This window comes from Podarcis cretensis, assembly GCF_951804945.1.
Source record: "Podarcis cretensis genome assembly, chromosome: 1".
NCBI classification, from domain to species: Eukaryota; Metazoa; Chordata; class Lepidosauria; order Squamata; family Lacertidae; genus Podarcis; species Podarcis cretensis.
In genome coordinates this window covers 41,651,620-41,669,184 of record NC_137170.1, presented here as the reverse complement: position 1 = coordinate 41,669,184, position 17,565 = coordinate 41,651,620, and the positions used below count along the sequence as shown (strand labels likewise).

The window sequence follows — 17,565 nt, the reverse complement described above, 5'->3', positions numbered from 1 at the left end:
TTCAAGGCCTGGAAAAATACATACCTCGAGCCTTAAAGATTAATCCTCCCCTCCTCTTCCTACCAAGTAACATAAACCCTAGACTCTGCCTCTTGGCAACAGTTCCGACAAACTCAACCAGCCTCTTGCATGTCCTTCCCTTCTCCGCTGCAATGGATAGACACAATGCGCTATTTCTTTGCCAGATACTGTACAACCTCTATTTTATTACGTCTTTGCTATTTCTGTGCAAAATCAGACATAAGCCAAGCTATATTTTAATGAAGGAACTCATTAGCATGATTCATTAAAATACAAGCTAAGCACTTTCTTAAACTGAGGCTACCTTCTGTCTATGAAAAGGAGTTCAATGTACATGGCAAATGCGTGCACACTTCCCTTCAACTCCTCCTTGATTTCACACATCCTCTATTTCAGTCTCACTGTCTTCGGTGGCTGCAGAAATGGAAATAATGGAAGAACATCTATTCCATTAGCTCCACTGAGAAACCAGCTGTCTTTTGCTCTCCCCCCAAAAGTCTCCTAGCATCAGCTATTCAGACAGGCTGCAAAGTATTGGAAGAGAAGGAAAATAAGGCTATTCCATCAGGTTTGCTGAGGGAGACCTCAGCTGTCACCTGGCAGCAGCCATTTCATTAGGCTGTTTCAATCCTTGCTGGTTGTAGTAAGAAACTGTAAGAACTGATTATTGTATTTGCTTCTCTCATCCTCCCTTCCCAGTTGTCCAGTTGAAATTTTACAAATCTCATATGATTATATTGTTTTGATATGGATTTCATGTTTGCATGAATGGCATTCCATGTTTTCCACATAAATTATAGGTTCTCTCTCTTTCTCTTTTTACAGCTGAAATCATGACTACAGTCTGTTTCATGAGGGTGCACTATCAAATATTTATCCAGCCACGTACTGCAGATTACAAAAGACTAATTTGGAACAACTGTCTCCAGGCATCCCCTTTAAATGTATTAACTTGGGTATTTTTCCTGCCACTCCTTTCGTTGTTGTCTTCTGTGCTAGCATGATTTTTAAACATCACTTCTGTGTATCGAAAAACAGTATCACTTTCAAGGAGAAATGGATTTGCTCAAGAAAAAGTAGAACCACACGTCCAGATTCTATCCCTAATACAGGGACAAGGAGGAGGCATACACGTCTGTAACCCAATCTGATATCTCTTGGAACTGCATCTTTATTGATATCTGGTGAGCAATGCAGTTCACAATATGCTGTTTTTAAAGATACTTATTTTTAAAAAATGAAAACTGATAATGTGTGAAACCTATTGGATGCAGTCATAAGAAGTGAATGATGTAATCTGCAAATTCTAAACTCGGCCAGAACTGGGCACTAAACATGCTTATACATACATAAACAATCTGAGACCATTTATAGGCATTTAAACATTATGGCTAGATGGATATCAATGTTTGACCTGTAGAGGTTTACTGCTTTCCCACTTTTTCAGTTTTATAATTTTATTATATATTCTCTGTTTCATACTTTGCAGAACTTGTACACAAAATTCGGGATTTCTGCCATGTTATAATCAATCAACGCATTCTTTAAAAAATGTGTGCACTGGTATATTGGCTGACAATGACACAGGGAACTACTTTAAGGCTTACAGACTAAAGCTGCTTAGTTTGTATTAAACACTTTATTGAACAAATACTCACATTCTACATATTGAATGAAATAAAAATAAAATGCCTCTTTTATCTGCAGGAAAGGACAACCAAAATTATCAGGGAATTGGAAAAACCTCCCTATCTGGAAAAATTACAATGTGAGACTTTTTTAGTTCAGAAAAAGGAAAGAGGGTGGACAGGATGGAGATGTATGAGATTACACATAGTATAAAGAAAGCTGGTTTGGAAATGTTTTTTATTCCTCTATCATAATACTTGAACCCAGAGTCTTCCAATGAAGCAAAATGGCAAAAGACATTTAGAACAGCCAAAAGGAGGAACTTCTTCACAGACAGAAGAGCTAAACTACAGAATTCACTACTAAAAGGTGTAATGATGGCTGCCCACTTGAATAGGCTATCGTTGGCTAGCTACTACCTCCACTCTCAGTAGTATTACCTCTGGGAACTAGTTGCTGGCAATCAAGAGTGTGAGAGGGCTCCTGTCTACAGGTTGGTCGTGGGAACACAATGCTGTGCGAGAAAGGCCTTTGTCTGATCCAGCAGAGCTCTTCTTATGTCTGAATTTGGTTTTAATTCATTAGTATCTCTGAGACATTGTCTTAAATGAAGAAAATTTTGTGAATGGCCAAAAGTGATTGTAAATCACATTTTGCATCATTTCCCCTCACATTCTCTATTTCTCACTCAGATCTTGGGATAGGTGCGTGCTGTGCAGATGAAGCGCTCCAAGGTCATATTTCTGCTTTAAATGAATGAACGAATGATGTACCACACAATAACCTCTCATTTATGGCAGCAAATGTTGTGTAAAGAAGCCACTGAAATCTGCACAGTTCAGAAGCATGGTTCTAGCTTCCTTTTATTACCCAGATATCAGATACCCTTAGATTATGGCTAAAGCTTTTGTCCGCATTATTTGAAGAGCATGGAAACTATTGCATTAACACGACATCAAGAGATAAGCCAAACTGTCAACAACACTTGCTCACTTCCATGTTCTCCTTAGTCATGGTTACCCAATGACCACAGGTTATTCTCAGGACTCTAGCATCATGACAGTTGCCAAGACACATCTGGATATTCTGAATCCACTATGGTTTGCAAGGAATCATATTTATAATAGTTAACATGTCTGGAACTGAAAGGGGCTCATGACTTTTGCCCAAGCACTAACACAATTGGAGGTCTCCTTTGCTACAAATTCATTGATCACTGCAGATTGCCTATCTTGATTACAGTCCAGGAAGTTTTCCGCTAATCAATTCAGACACTTCAGCCAATGTTTATGTACATTGTCACAAAGAGCTTAGCAATTTGCAACAGAAGCAAGTCGGTGGATGGTTATTGCTGCCCTTCTCTCAGGTGAAGCACATTCCTTTATGGTGGCGGCATGCAAAGCCACTTGCGAAGCAAGTGTTTTCTTTAGCATATGAGGGGCTGCATTTCGAAAAACTGTGTGTCAAAAAGGGGTCTCTGTGCTTGCATTTTACAAACTGAACACAACTGAACCTATTATGGAAATATCTGCAGCAGACACAGCACTGGGAAATCCCTCCCATCCCTCGTTAACATCAAGGAGGGCTCCAAGCTGCTCTGTAGCTGAACAGTGGTACCTTGGGTTAAGTACTTAATTCGTTCCGGAGGTCTGTTCTTAACCTGAAGCACCACTTTAGCTAATGGGGCCTCCTGCTGCTGCTGCGCCGCCAGAGCACGATTTCTGTTCTCATCCTGAAGCAAAGTTCTTAACCCGAGGTACTATTTCTGGGTTAGCGGAGTTGGTAACCTGAAGCGTTTGTAACCTGAAGCGTATGTAACTCGAGGTACCACTGCAGTCATCATTTCCTGGATTGTAAAAACGAACTGAATTATTACAAGTACAATCCATTACCTTCCTTTTTGTAACTAATATTAGACTATAGGTCCTCCACAACGTTTATCTAACGTTTTCCCAGGAAGATGGACTCTTCCTGCACTATTTTCCACTGAATAAATACCATGTAGAATCATGAAGTTCTTTGTGTATTAGGAACTTGTTTTCTACTCTATTTGCTTGAGTGTTTTCCCATGTCACCTAGCCAATAAGAGGAGCCATACTAGCAGACTCCTTATGTTAACTACACATAGTGGCAGGAATACGTATGTGCATTGTGTTTGCATGCATATACTGCGAGGGTTTGTTTGCACATTTAACATGCTTCCTAAATTCCCCCCTAAAAAAAATCCACACAAAAATGCCTTCACATGGCACACATCTGAGGTCTGAGGCCAACTGTGCAACGCTCTTCCAGAATCATTTGCCTTTTGCAAATGTTATTACAGCACACATACTCAGAATGTACAATTATATTGAGTTTATATTCCTCTGCATTCTGGAGAACTTGGAAGAGGACCAGAAGGAAGCTTTTTGGCTGCAGTCAAAATTTGATTTAAGATTCTTTTTTTTTGCTGTGCCCTGGTAAACAATACATTATGTACGGTGTGTCTCCCTAACCAAGGCATATGCATAGCCCTTTTGAATCTAAAAGTTCCATATTGGGTGGTTCGTCAGGAAGCCCTCCATTCCTTGTCCCAAACAGCCTGTTAATATATATATTTCTTTTTAAAAATGAGCTCAGACAACACAGCTCTACTATAAGAACAGGGAAGTTAAACCTTGCTGTTCATGCTGTCCATGAACATCAGCCATCAGTGTTAGCTAGGTTGAAGGGACAGCTGTTTAGCAACGCAATGGTAAGGACAATTCCATGAGTTTAAAACATTTGCATCTTTTTAACCAGCAAATGACTCATAGGGATTGGAATTTGAAAAAAGGCTTGATAGAACATAACTTCTCTGTCTCAAAAGAACATCAGGTATAAGATATGTTGAGCACATAATCATGAAAATATCATCCTATGTAAAGCACAACCAGAAAGGAGAACGATACAGCTGCCTTAGTTCACTTTTTAATATTTGCAAAAAGGATACTGCAAATATTGTCAGCTCTGCAACATTTAACCAGCTGCTTCAGCTTTTTTTTTTTTTTTTGTATTAAGCAGCAGTATGCAACACTGTACTATGGATGGAGAATAAGTCATCAAGTTCCAGTTCCAAAAACAAATATGACTCTTACTAGCATGTTTTTGCACGAGGTAGCTTAGAATATAGTGCTGTTACCCAAACTGTTTTTTTTTTAATTTAAAAAATGTGTAAAGTTTTGACATGTCGCAAAATGAATCATTTAACTGTTAAATTAAAACTGTTAAATTAAAAACTGAAAATATTGTTATGCTCCTATCAGTGTTTTATTGTTGACCAGAAAATTGAGCACAATAACCAATTTTGATAACTAAAAAAAATTACATTATTAATTTCTATTATTGTAAGCATTTTAGGAATCACCCTGAAGAACCTCTAAGTCTAAGAAATGTCTAAGAAATGTAAGGTAAGGTAAAGGACCCCTGGATGGTTAAGTCCAGTCAAAGGCGACTTTGAGGTGCAGTGCTCATCTCACTTTTCAAGCCAAGGGAGCCGGCGTTTGTCCACAGACAGCTTTCTGGGTCATGTGGCCAGCATGATTAAGCCGCTTCTGGAGCAATGGAACACTGTGACGGAAACCAGAGCGCACGGAAACGCCTTTACCTTCCTGCCGCAGTGATACCTATTTATCTACTTGCACTGATGTGCTTTAGAACTGCTAGGTTGACAGAAGCTGGGACACAGCAACGGGAGCCCACTCCGTCGCATGGATTTGAACATATGACCTTCTGATCAGCAAGCCCAAGAGGTTCAGTGATTTAGACTACAGCACCACCCATGTCCTTCTAAGAAATGTGGCTTAAATCATAATATTAAAAAGGGGGGGGATAAGGAAAACTCTTTATCTTACCACTTTAAAAAGTTTTATATGAAAAATAAAAGATTGGTATGACAACAGTGTAAGACTCCTTTTTGAAAAATATCACTATTTCCTGCATGAAAAGTTGTTTTGAAAGCATAAAAACGAAGTTTTACATTCTACTCATGTAAAAACACGCTGATTCCCGGACTGTCCGCAGGTCAGATTTAGAAAGCGGTTGGTCAGGATCGGGCACCGGGCCTTAGTTTGCCTACCCATGGCTTAGGGGGCTCTTGTTGCTAGAAATATGTTGCTGGAGTTGCAGAAAGTTAGTAAGACTCTGGACAAACGCAGTCCACCGATTAGGAACAAGGGTTTTGGCAGTTACCTTTTCAGAGTTTCTATTTTTAACATTCTGCAATCCGCTGAGGCCTTTAAATTGGAAAGGATTTAAAAATACTTTAAAGACATTCTCTTGCTATTACTAAATTTAGCATTTTTTTGTAACCATTTCAATGTTCAAGTGCTGACCCCTTAAAAAATTGTCTCATTCATCTCACCAATACTGCGGCAATTCCATTAAAAGCGGGGGGTGGGGGGTTGTCATTTGGGCATGGAAGACTGCATCTGGTGCACAACCGTTCTCATGGATAAGACAGGGAACTGACCACCCCCCATTTCCACGCACTAATAGTGCAAAATCTGTACCAGCTCATGTGAAAAAGCAAACCATTATCCAATCCCGTTCCACAACTATCAGACGACAGTGCATTTTTAATGTATGGGTCTCTCTCAACTGCTCCTGAAAAGATCAGGAACATTACTGTGTGCTTTACTTCCACCTCTTTCCCACTTTAGAGGTAATTTCCCTGCCTGATCTCCAGAGTAATCAGACAGCATGCCAAATCTTGGTTAAGTGTGAACCGTAGCTAGCCTTAAACATAGTTAACACTGGTGCAAAGGGAGAACCCATTTTCAAAGAGAGAGAGGAAGAGGAAAGATTTTATTAAATAAAGCATGAAACATTTTGTGAATTGATAGTTCTCACGATGAAAAACATTGTGAGATGTGCCACAAACACATGCACACAATATAACTGCAACACAACTTTTGACAGCTGACTGTGTGTGCCGTGTGCTGCTTTCTTGCGATAAAGCACGTTACCTGTTGCATAACATGTTTGGGGTTTTTTTTTAGAAAGGAGGAAAAGCAGTTATTCTGCAGCAATCCCCTACCTCAGTTATTTGCCATCTGCAAACTCTCCAACCACAGCAATATCAATTAGCATATCAGAGGAGTGCACAGACTGTATAAATCCAATTCCATCTAAAATAGTTTTCGTTGGTAAGCAGCTTTTATGGGCAACTTGTTTTTCAGTGCCCCAGGCAAATGCTTAGCTGAACTTATTTTTGCAAAGCCTCCATTACCTGACATTGGCTTGTTAACTATGCAGACATTTTCCTATTACCATAGCAACATTGCAAGAGCACTAAAAAGGTATGTGTGCTTAGTTTCCAAATAGATGTTCAAAGCCTTGATAGTAAGGTAACAAATGATAAATTTTCAGTTTGAGTAGTTTAACCAATACAAAGCAAATAATCTAATTTGCGTTATGTTCAACTTTTAAAGACTCACTCTTTCCCCTATAAATGAAGTTCAGATGCAAGGGCAGTAGAGGTCAAATTATTAATATATTTCACCTCACTAACAGTGCAGGGTTTGTTTTAAAGTGTGAAGTACGCGGAGTTCCTCTACAGTACTTCCTTCTACAGTACTTATCGTAACTGTGCTCAGTAACATAACATCTACAAAATACAATCAAAATATACACTAAAACTCATAATACAGAAGCCGAAACAAGAAAAAGGGTATAACCTGGTCACAAGAAAGCTAAAATAATCTAAGGGGATAAAACATGTCCCAGCCACCAAAAACAAAGCAAAGCAAAACAAATCCTTAAGATTACAATATTAATATCAACATTAAAAGGATGTTAAAAGGATTAAGATGGAATTAAAAGGCCTCGGACAATAGAAGGGTCTTTGACTGACAATGTAAATACATTAGTGAAGGGAGAAGAAAGATGTTGGGGGGACTGGTCCATAACTGAGTAGGGCTTGTTCTGCCTCCACACCCTCGAAACATCAGATTGAGAAGACAAGGAATCATTAATCTGATGTTTTGGTTCTCCTACCCTCTTAAAAGCCACAAGTTAAAGATGCATCATTTCATCAATAATGGGAACAATCCTGCAAGAGTGAAGCACCTTTTCACGCAGTATGCTATGAAATACAGTGATGGTCACTGTACTGGATAGCTTTACAATAGGAATAGGCAAATTGATGAAAGATAAGTCTATCACTGGTTTGCCATGGTGGTTATGTTCTAGCATCTAGCTCCACTGTCAGGAACATTGTGCCTCTCAATACCAGTGCTGGAAATCACAAGCAGGGAGAGCGCTGTTGCTTGTGGGCTTCCCACAGGCCTCTGGTTGGTCTCTGTGAGAACAGGATATTGGACTAGAGGGGCCTTTGCCCTGATCTGGCAAGGCTCATCTTTTGTTCTTAAGGATGTTTAGCCCTGTTTTGCATGCTTTCAAAGAACACACGTCTGTGCGCACGCACAGGCTGTTTTCACACCCGGAAAAGGGCAGAACGGGGGCAGGGGACGGAGTGGGAATGGGGTGTAACAGGTGTGCTTATGCACGCTCTGCCAACACGCGTGTGATGGCTCAGAATGCAACCGCCGCACAAAACCAAGGTTTCCTGTACGTAAGGCAAGAGCAGCAAAGGAAGTGAAACTGCAAGTTGCAAATACAGCGGTACCTCTGGATACGCACACCATCGGTTGCGTATCCTTCAGGATGCGAACGCAGCAAACTCGGAAGTTTTTTTTATGGGTTTTGTCATGCGCACACGCGCAGAAGCGGTCCCTCTGGTTGCAGAAACCTCGGGATCTCTGGAACGGATCCCATCCACAACCGGAGGTACCACTGTAGTTTCAAAGAAAGGCCACAAAAGCCTAAAGATAGCATAAACTAATTTGCAACACACGCACACTCAGTTTTCACCAGCAGCCATAACACAAACATCAACTTCTACTGACGCTGCAAATAAATTGGGTGGTGGTACCCCGAAAGGTACGGGGAATCCACAAAGGGCCATAGCAGACCAACTGCAGCAATAGCTGTGCTGTAGATCTCTCCATATTATAGTTAGCTAATTATATAAAATGAGATAGGGATAGATTTAGATGCAATACCTAAATAAGGTTTTGTGCTATGTTTTGAGCCCAAGCCTTCTTACAAATTGTGATTTGAGGAATGATGCAACCTAACATCATTAATAAAAATAATAAAAACAAACCAGAGCAGTGCATACTAGGACTGACAGATTTGCTTTCCAAATGGAAAATTAATTTTAGCACAGGGTTCCAGCAAGCCTGCTGACACAGCTAAAGAAGTATTAGAAGACCAATAAATTGTGAGTACTGCCTATCATATTGATCAGTGACAGGTTTAAAGTGCAAGCACACAAGCCAACAACATAAGCCCCCTGACATTGACAACACTGTAATCTTACTCGCTCCCATCCTAATATTTTTGTCAGTGCCCTCCTTTAAATATAGAAGCCTGAAACCAAAATTAATTTCATAATTAATTAATGTCATAAAAAACTTCATAATTAATCTATATAATTATCTATGTGTACACGTTATCAGTTTAACATGCGGCTAGGTTGAGTTCCCCCCCTTTTCCATTCGGATCAGAGCTGGTTTTGGGGGGGGGGAGGCATCAAGTGCAGTATGGTGGCACCTCCGGTTGTGGACGGGATCCGTTCCGGAGCTCCGGTCGGATCCCGAGGTTTCCACAACCTGAAGTGCCTGATCTGCGCACACGTGTGGCACGATAGAGCGCTTCTGTGCATGCAGCGAAACCCGGAATATACTGTACTTCCGGGTTTGCTGCGTGCGTATCCTGAAGGATACGTAACAAGAGGGGCACATACGTAGAAGTACCTCTGTATTTTTTTTAAAAAAGAGAAAGGACACAGGAAGGATTTGGATGCAGAATAATTGAAAATGTGTACATAGTCCAACATAAGTAAAAAAAATTCCAACTCAACAAAATACAACCTTTTTTTTTTTTTTACAGACCATTAAGTCATAAAGAAAAAAGCAAGAAAGGAACATCAAGTCCTTTTATTCAGCAAAACATGGTACCACTGGTAGCTTTAGTATACAGTTTTATCTAAACCAAAGCAGAAAGGTTTTTAGTTATTTAACTACACTTTTTTTTATTCTATAAACAACAAATTGGAAGTACAAATGAAAGAACCATGCAGGTAACATTACCATTAGCTTTTGCCCTATCAGCTGATTAACATATCCACGGAACTGGACTTCCATAATTCTTCCTAATGGGCCAGAATATTTTTTTTTAACACTTTGGCTTATTCAAACCAATCCCCAAACATTTTAAAGCTTTAGTCCTTTTATTAGTTGACATCTGTCCAACATATTATATTGATGGCAATGGGAAGGAAGGAAGGAAGGAAGGAAGAAAGAAAGAAAACACATTTGTTTCTTACGTTATGTCCTGTGCTTACTCTAAGAAGCTCCAAGCAACATACTTGGCTTTTCCCCACTCCAATTGTAAGCTAAGCACTCCTGGGTAGACAGGTAGGACCAGTCACTGTCCCTAATCTAAAAGCATCCCATGAGATTGACAGGTTGGAGTGCAAACCCTACACATATTCAAAGGGAAAGAATTTTATGTTGGGCTATTTAGAATTGTATAGAGGATAGTGGGGAAGTTAGATTGCCCCATTCTTGCTTCCAAGTTCTTGTAGCATCACAGTTCTAAACGGTACAGGAAGCCTCAACAGGTACAGAAGGCAGTGTTAGAAACTCATATGCTAGGTGCCAAATGGCTCCTTAAACCATGGTATCAATTGCCAAAATGGAATATCTAGTTGCCATTTTGGGGCCAGACAGCTCATAAGTCGCATTTTTCCATACGACTTTTTGGTTCCTGAAATTTGTGCAGATAAAATATCATGGACAGAATTCTACAGGTTGTGTCGTTAGTGTGTAAAAACAGGAAAGGTCCAAGGATCCCCAGGCATGAACCTCCAGATGGTGCAGACATGATACGCCATCCTGGTGCCTGAGCATCTTCACTGGGTGGCAACTGGCAGACACCCAAGTGTAAAATGCATGTGGTGCCTGGCAAATCTTTGAAGCTCACTCTCCCAATACAAGAATAGCTGGGCCAGGCATGGGGATGCAATGGGGGGGGGGGCGCCAAGGCTAGCTGGCACATGCCTGCTCTCCTCACACAATTCTTCTCACATGGAGGAATTGTGGCTTAAGTACCACAATGTTGAACAGAGCTTACTTGTTAGCAAGTTTGCTGACTGCAGCTTTAATGGTAATTTAAATGCTATTGTGGAAATCTTAACGCTCATACTTGTCACACCACAAAGATTTTATGGGTTACAGGGAAACAACTTGAAGAAAATATTGTATCTGCTCAGGAAATGGGAACCAAACAGTCATAAGGATGGGGATGTGGAGGGAAAGGCAAATAAATTGTGTAAGGATTCCTCTTCACCTTCACACACCCCAAGCCCTTCTAAGGTCTGCTTTGAATGATTCATGTGTGTACTTATTTAACCACATATGTGGTAGGGAACCAAGACTGGATTATTGGTCAGTACCTGATGTTTAGTAACCATAGGCACTCCTAGAATATAGTGCTATTTTTTAAAAAAAAAAACTGAGTTCTTATGCATCCACATCAAATTTGTAGGCCACTGAGTCCCTTCTGTCTCCAGACACTTCCACAACCTGGTGCAAGGAATTGCAACAGCAGCTAGTAACATCTACAGAGCATGCACAAACTCCAAACACTGGACAATTACTTTAAAGTCATGCAATGCTTCAATCTGCTTATATCTGAAATTTAAGAATGTTCACTTCTCCCCAAGATCACCACGATACTGCACAGTACTATGTGCACTTAAGCCTCACTGAAATCCATTGGCCTGTCTTGCCTTTTTTCAGTCAACGCAATGATAATTTTTAACCCTTTCTACAACTCATTTTTCTGTGTCTTTTTTCTCTAGATACCATTTCCCCACTTATCCTCTCCTAATGAATTATTCCTCTGTTTGCAATTTTGGATTTGCTATTCACTGGGGAAAGCTCTTTTGACAAACCATTGCGCTCCTCATCCTGCATTACTTGCAGTAAAAATAACATACAACTCCTTCTGTACATCAATAAAAGAGATCCAACAGACACAATTAAAATAATTTCATTAAGGAATTTTTATCTATCATGAAAACCTCTTGCAGATATTATTGTTAGTAAGCACAAACACTGACACACGCATTCTATACATGATGCAAACAAAAGGTCAGTGTGCATCTCTCTCTCTCTGTGTGTGTGTATATAAATGTAATTTTCGTATATGACATTAAAGGATGTCTCCATATTGAATGAGAATCAATGCTTTTGCATGGTAGATTTTAAAGACTAAATCAGTCTTAAGAAAAGGACGATCACGGGTATGCCTTTGAATATAAGCGTCACTGGGCTTCTGTGGCATCACCCCCCCACCCCCCGCAAATGTACAACATGCATTTATATTTTTTTGTTACAAGAAAAACTGGAACATAATAGCAAGAATACAGCTTACTGGGCATTCAACGGCATGCGAGTATGGCCTGTAAAAGCTAAACTAGTCCCAAACCAACTACTGTATAAGCAGGATTCAAAAAGGACTCCTGGTTGCAAGTCACTAAATTGCTTGATTTACCATCAGAGCCTCAGGTTTGCATACCTCCTCTCTCACTCCTCTAACAAGCATCCAACACAGGATTTTGGACCTTGCATTATAGAACTTGCCTTCCTGGCAGGTTTCATCTTGCAGGGTCAGGGAGCAACCTTACATTCAAATGTAGACAGGGTCTGTCTGTCCACTAGTTGCTTTCTGCCCAAGAGAGTGGCCAAGGCCTGGAACCAGGTGCAACCAGGGTAGAAGCCCAAGCACCAAGTAATAACCTCTGAACAGTTTCCAAGAATGATTGGGGGAAGAAAACAACCAGAGTTTCATTCTCTCAAGCAGTAGTCTAAAGAAACAATATTTTGGTATCATAATGTTTGCATGAATATTACTTTTAGCATATAGGGAACCATCATTACCTCCATTTATTTATTTTACTCAGGTGGCATTTTCTGTGTGACTCCCTCTGAAATGGCATGCTTAATAAGGGATCTGAACAAAACTATATACACATACGTTACAGTTAGGCCCCATGTCAACTTATCAAGCACACTTCAGATCTGCAATCCCATGCATATAGTTACTTTCCCTAAAATGGAATTCAACAATGTTCAAAAAGTTTAAAGCCCTGACCTATTGAACTGAAACCTAGTATCTTTCTTTTAAAATGCAAATGAACATGACAAAATACAGTGTCAAGTCACATTAGAAGCAAAAATATCCAACATTTACTTGCAACTTCATGTGGACAGATACCAGACTACTTTCTAATTAATGAAGTGATTAGTCACAAATATACAACTTGCCATAGTAATTTGGCCCATCCAGCAAGCAACTGAAAAAGTAGGACTGCAGAAGACTTGGGAGATATGTTTCTTAAAAACAAAACAAAACATGCTACAGAACGATGAGGTAAACAAGATTTATATAATGCATAGTATAGTGAAACCATAAACACTTTTTCTGACAGCATACCAGGCTAACAAACAAACTGGTGAGGTTTGTTGTTAAAAACTCCCAGAAAATTGAGCTGTGCAGGTGCAATAACAAAATCTAACCAACGTACTGCTTTCAAAAGAGAAAAATACAATTAACAACGGTCTCGTAATATAAATGGTTGTATGCTGAACACTGCAAGTTGCTTTTTGCATATACAGTCAGACACACATAACAGAGTTAAGGCCTAACTAACTGTACTCAGTATGGACAATATTCTACACAATTCATTAGAATGCAAGGAACTTTTCAAAGTGAAAACTGCGTGAACCGATCCAAACTAGAATTATTGGTTGCCATATTTAAGCATGGATGACTGTAGCAGCAGCAGCAGCCGCCGCCGCTGCAGCTGTGTACTGTATTTTCCACTATATCAAGTTCATAAAATCAACTTTTAAAAAACCCTAAGCTAATCCACACAAAGCATAGAACACTTCACTTCCAAGAGGAGAAATTCAAAATGTGACTGGAGAGCCTGATGAGAACACAAGGAAGGAAAAATCAGTATGAATATGTAGATGTGTTCTAGCATTTTCTTCAGTTATGAAATTCCTGTATGATGGCGATACAAAAGACGAATCGAAGAGATGAAGAATACAATTCAAACTGACAAACACATTTTACGTTATAATCAAATGTTCTGAGGGTGTTTTTGCATCCTAACTATTGAAGAAAACATTTTCTCTTAATTAAATAAATATTCTATGTTGTCCTAAAAGCATAATCAATTGGTCTTTGTTCAAATATTTATGCTAAAGTGTCATAGAATCATGGGGTGACACAGAAATACACGCACCAAGTGGCACACAGAAATATATGCATTAACAAAGGGCTCTTCCCCAGCAATCACATTTAGGCAGCTTTTGCGACTAATCTTAAGAACGTATTTCAATAATTTTACATTTGACTGGTTTTAAAATGCTTAATGAAAGTTGACTACATAATAGCCCTTTTATTGTAAAATGCAATATCTAATTAATCATCTTATTAACTTTTCTTCAATTAAAATACAGGGGCTGATTACGGTGTGAATATCAAGCAGCAAGGTCTGCAAAACTGCACAAGTAAACAGGGTGAAACGTTTTGCTGTTGCTTCAGTTATAGCAGTGTTTACGTCTTAAGCCACTTTGACATCATCTTGTATTGTTTTAGAAATACTGGTAGTTTCTGATGTGCCACATTAAAAAAAGGAAGCTAGCTACTAGAAGATTCTATCCTCCACCACCCCAAAGATCCCTTAGTGACACTACAGCAGTCCTCAGATTATGGCCTCGATTTTTTTCTTTTAAAAGCACACTTCTTTTCATATTCTGGCAAGCAAGGTGGTGCTTCTGCAGATACCCTGACACAAATCTGTGCCTTTCTTTTAGAAAAACAGGTCTAATGTGAAAGTGGATCCATGTAGACACAGTGTACTGCACTGTGAATGGCCAGCCAGGTATTTTATGAATGGAGAGGATCACGTGCTCCCAGCACTTCCCCGAGCCGATATTTCCCACATAACAGTGTCAACAAGCAGAGAACAGTATTTTTCGAGACGAAAATCCAGAAAACCCTAAACCGCGAACATACTAGGCTCTTTCTACCTTCATGAAAATTTCCCATTTCTTGGAAGCCAAGTTCAGTCGAATGTCGAAGGTGGCATAGGTCTAATTATTATTTTTTATGAATGAAGACTGTGATATGCAAATTAGAGCGATTCACAAAAAAGAAAATATGGCGGCCGCTTCCCTCTCGGTTCCACGGGCACTGCAGCACTTCATCTTACCAAGTAGCTCAATACAATGTTTTGTACTTGTTCCTGTTGCAGTTCAGGATTTGTCCTTGTTATATTATGTGATTCTGGCTTAAGAGTAAAGCCATTCATTAAAAAAGAAGAAGCAGAAGCAGAAGCCTGTTCCTTTACCGATCCATTTTAAGGAATTAAGGTTTTATATGGAGGAATGTATGCAACTGACAAGTGTTCCCTTCTCCACCAAAAACCAGTATTTCCTCCTACAATTCAAATTACTTGCTACAGGCACTGAAAAAATAATTACCGTGTGATAATTCTGCCAGAAGGATGCTTTGGCACTATAATTGAGCCACAACTATTGCAAAGTATGTTTGAGAAAATGACTAATTCGCAACTCATTCTTGCAGAAAAGAACCACCATTGACAGGGCAGGATGCAGGAGTCACAGGCAGCGTCAACATTTTTCATTCTTTAGAAGAAATGGGAAAGTTCAAGATTGTTGACATGACTACCCTGTTTCAGAAATTATATATTTCATAGCAATTTTGAAGGCTACATCCCTACAGATGTAAAAAAGAAAACATAAGCCCCCTATAGATTTCATCCAGGCCAAGCATGTTAAATATATTAATATCTTGCACGTTATATATATAAATATCTTCATTCTATTCCCCATTTAAAGAAGGGGGGAAGGGCGAAGAGTCCTAACAGCTCGTTAAAATGTATATATAAAGCTTTGGGGTAAGGTTTAACACTGTATTTACACTGACTCATCCAATTAAAATTCAGGAACAGTTTCCCTCGGGATGAAGCTCCCACTCACTACTTTCTATAGGAAACATGCAAACGAAAATAGACTTCTTTCCCCCCCACAAAACGTTGCACGTAGGCCACTGGAAGTTGAGGGTCGAGGGGGGGGCGGGAGGGAGGGAGACGGAGGGTCCATTTCCCCAACACACATAGCTAGGCAATTTTTTCACCATATCCTGGGTCTGCCATGACTTTTCCAAATTACCAAAACAGTCAGATTCGGGGGGGTGGGGGGTGTTTACATATGCAGAGAGACACACACACATCAATCAGCACGTTTAAAACATATCCAGCTATGTAAGGAGCCCGAAGAGAGCAAGTCAATGAACGGAGGTGGCGGGGTAGGGGCGGGTGGGGAGAGAGAAACGCCAAACCGAAGAGGATCCCCCCCCCCCCGAAGAAAAGCCGAGAAACTTACTCGTTGTTAGAATTCGCCGTCTCTTCGCTCATTTTTTCCTCACCGTGATCCGATCCGGGGATGGAGCAGCACCGACGCAGCCAGGGCGCAGCAGGAGCTCACCAGAAACCTCACCATTGTTAAACCCCACCGATGCCCCCCCTGCACACCCTTCCGCCAGAATGGCCTCAATCCTTGAGGTGGGTCCCCTCCGAAAGCAGCAGCAGCAGCAACAACAGCAGCCTTCCCCGCCTCTTCTTCGCACGGAAACCGAGGGATCCTGTTCGGCCGAGAGTTGGGACTGATTGCTGCTTTGGCGGCGGCGGCAGTCGAAGCTCTTTCTGGTCTTTTTCACCGGGAACCGGGCAGCTGGCGGCGGCGGTGTCTCGGCTGCAAGCGAGGCTCCCTAGCCGTGTCCTTGTGCCGCATCGGCACCAGGAGCCCACATCTCCCACTGCTGCAGCAGCAGCAGCAGCTCCTCCTCAAGCCTGGCCTCCTGGCTTCACCCCCCTCCCCTCGTCCCCACGAGCAGGTCCCCCCGCTCCCCGCCGCGTCCCTTCCTCGCTGCCAAACCCCCGGGGCAGGACGGAAAAGCACCGCGGCAGAAATTCCTCCCGACGCCCGCAGCAGCAGCAGCAGCAGCGTCTGCAAACCCGATTTTTACAAAAAAGGAAGGGGGGGGGGGAAAGCAGGCGGCTCAAGTCCGACTACCCCGCCAACAAGCAGAGGCTGCACTGAGGGAAACTAATTCAGCCCCAGGCAGGCGAAAAGGAGAGGGAGGGAAAGAGGGAGGAAGAGGAGGAGGAGGAGGAGGGAGGGGGGAGTTTGAAAGCAGCCCGGAGGTTAGAAAAGGGGAGGGGAGGATGCGTCACGGCTGGTGGCGCTGGGAGGAGGAGGAGGAAAGAGGAGAAGCCGAGAGGAGAAGTAGGAAGAGCTCGTCCTTCTCCTCCTCCGCCACCAGCCCTGGCACCCGCCCTCTCCCCAACCGGGAAGGCGAGCAAGTTCAGGAGCTGCTCCCCAGGCCCACCCGGAGCAGCGACAGCCCCCGAGCCTCTCTCTGCGCCCCCCCCTTCCTCCTCTGGTTGGAAAACTGGGCGGAAGCGTTGACTTCACGCTCCTTCCGCCGCCAACTCTCCGAGGCGACGGACGGGAAAGGAGACCCCGGACACTTGGGAAGCGCCTCCGTCCGAAGGAGCCGCCGAAGGGCGCAGAACTTTTTCTTTTTTTGCCACGGGGCTGGGGAAGGGTGGAGAAGCGCCCCCCTCCCACAGGCAGGCTACGTCGCCTTCCCTCGCGCTGCTCTTTGCACGCGGCTGGCGCCCCGAGCCCCTGCACTCGGAGGAACACGGCTGCCAAGGGCCCCGAT

General features: G+C 41.7%; 1 protein-coding gene and 1 long non-coding RNA gene across 2 annotated transcripts in view; both read right to left on the bottom strand.

Annotated features, from left to right (window-relative positions):
• SPRED1 (sprouty related EVH1 domain containing 1) overlaps nt 1–17,272 on the bottom strand; it is a 78,763-nt gene extending 61,491 nt beyond the window's left edge. Inside the window, exon 1 of the mRNA XM_079955054.1 lies at nt 16,221–17,272. Within this exon, the coding sequence (XP_079811180.1) occupies nt 16,221–16,252 (32 nt within the window). The 5' untranslated portion in view covers nt 16,253–17,272. The remainder of the gene's footprint in view (nt 1–16,220) is intronic.
• LOC307204306 overlaps nt 1–17,565 on the bottom strand; it is a 351,053-nt gene that overhangs the window by 104,016 nt on the left and 229,472 nt on the right. The window lies entirely within an intron of this gene.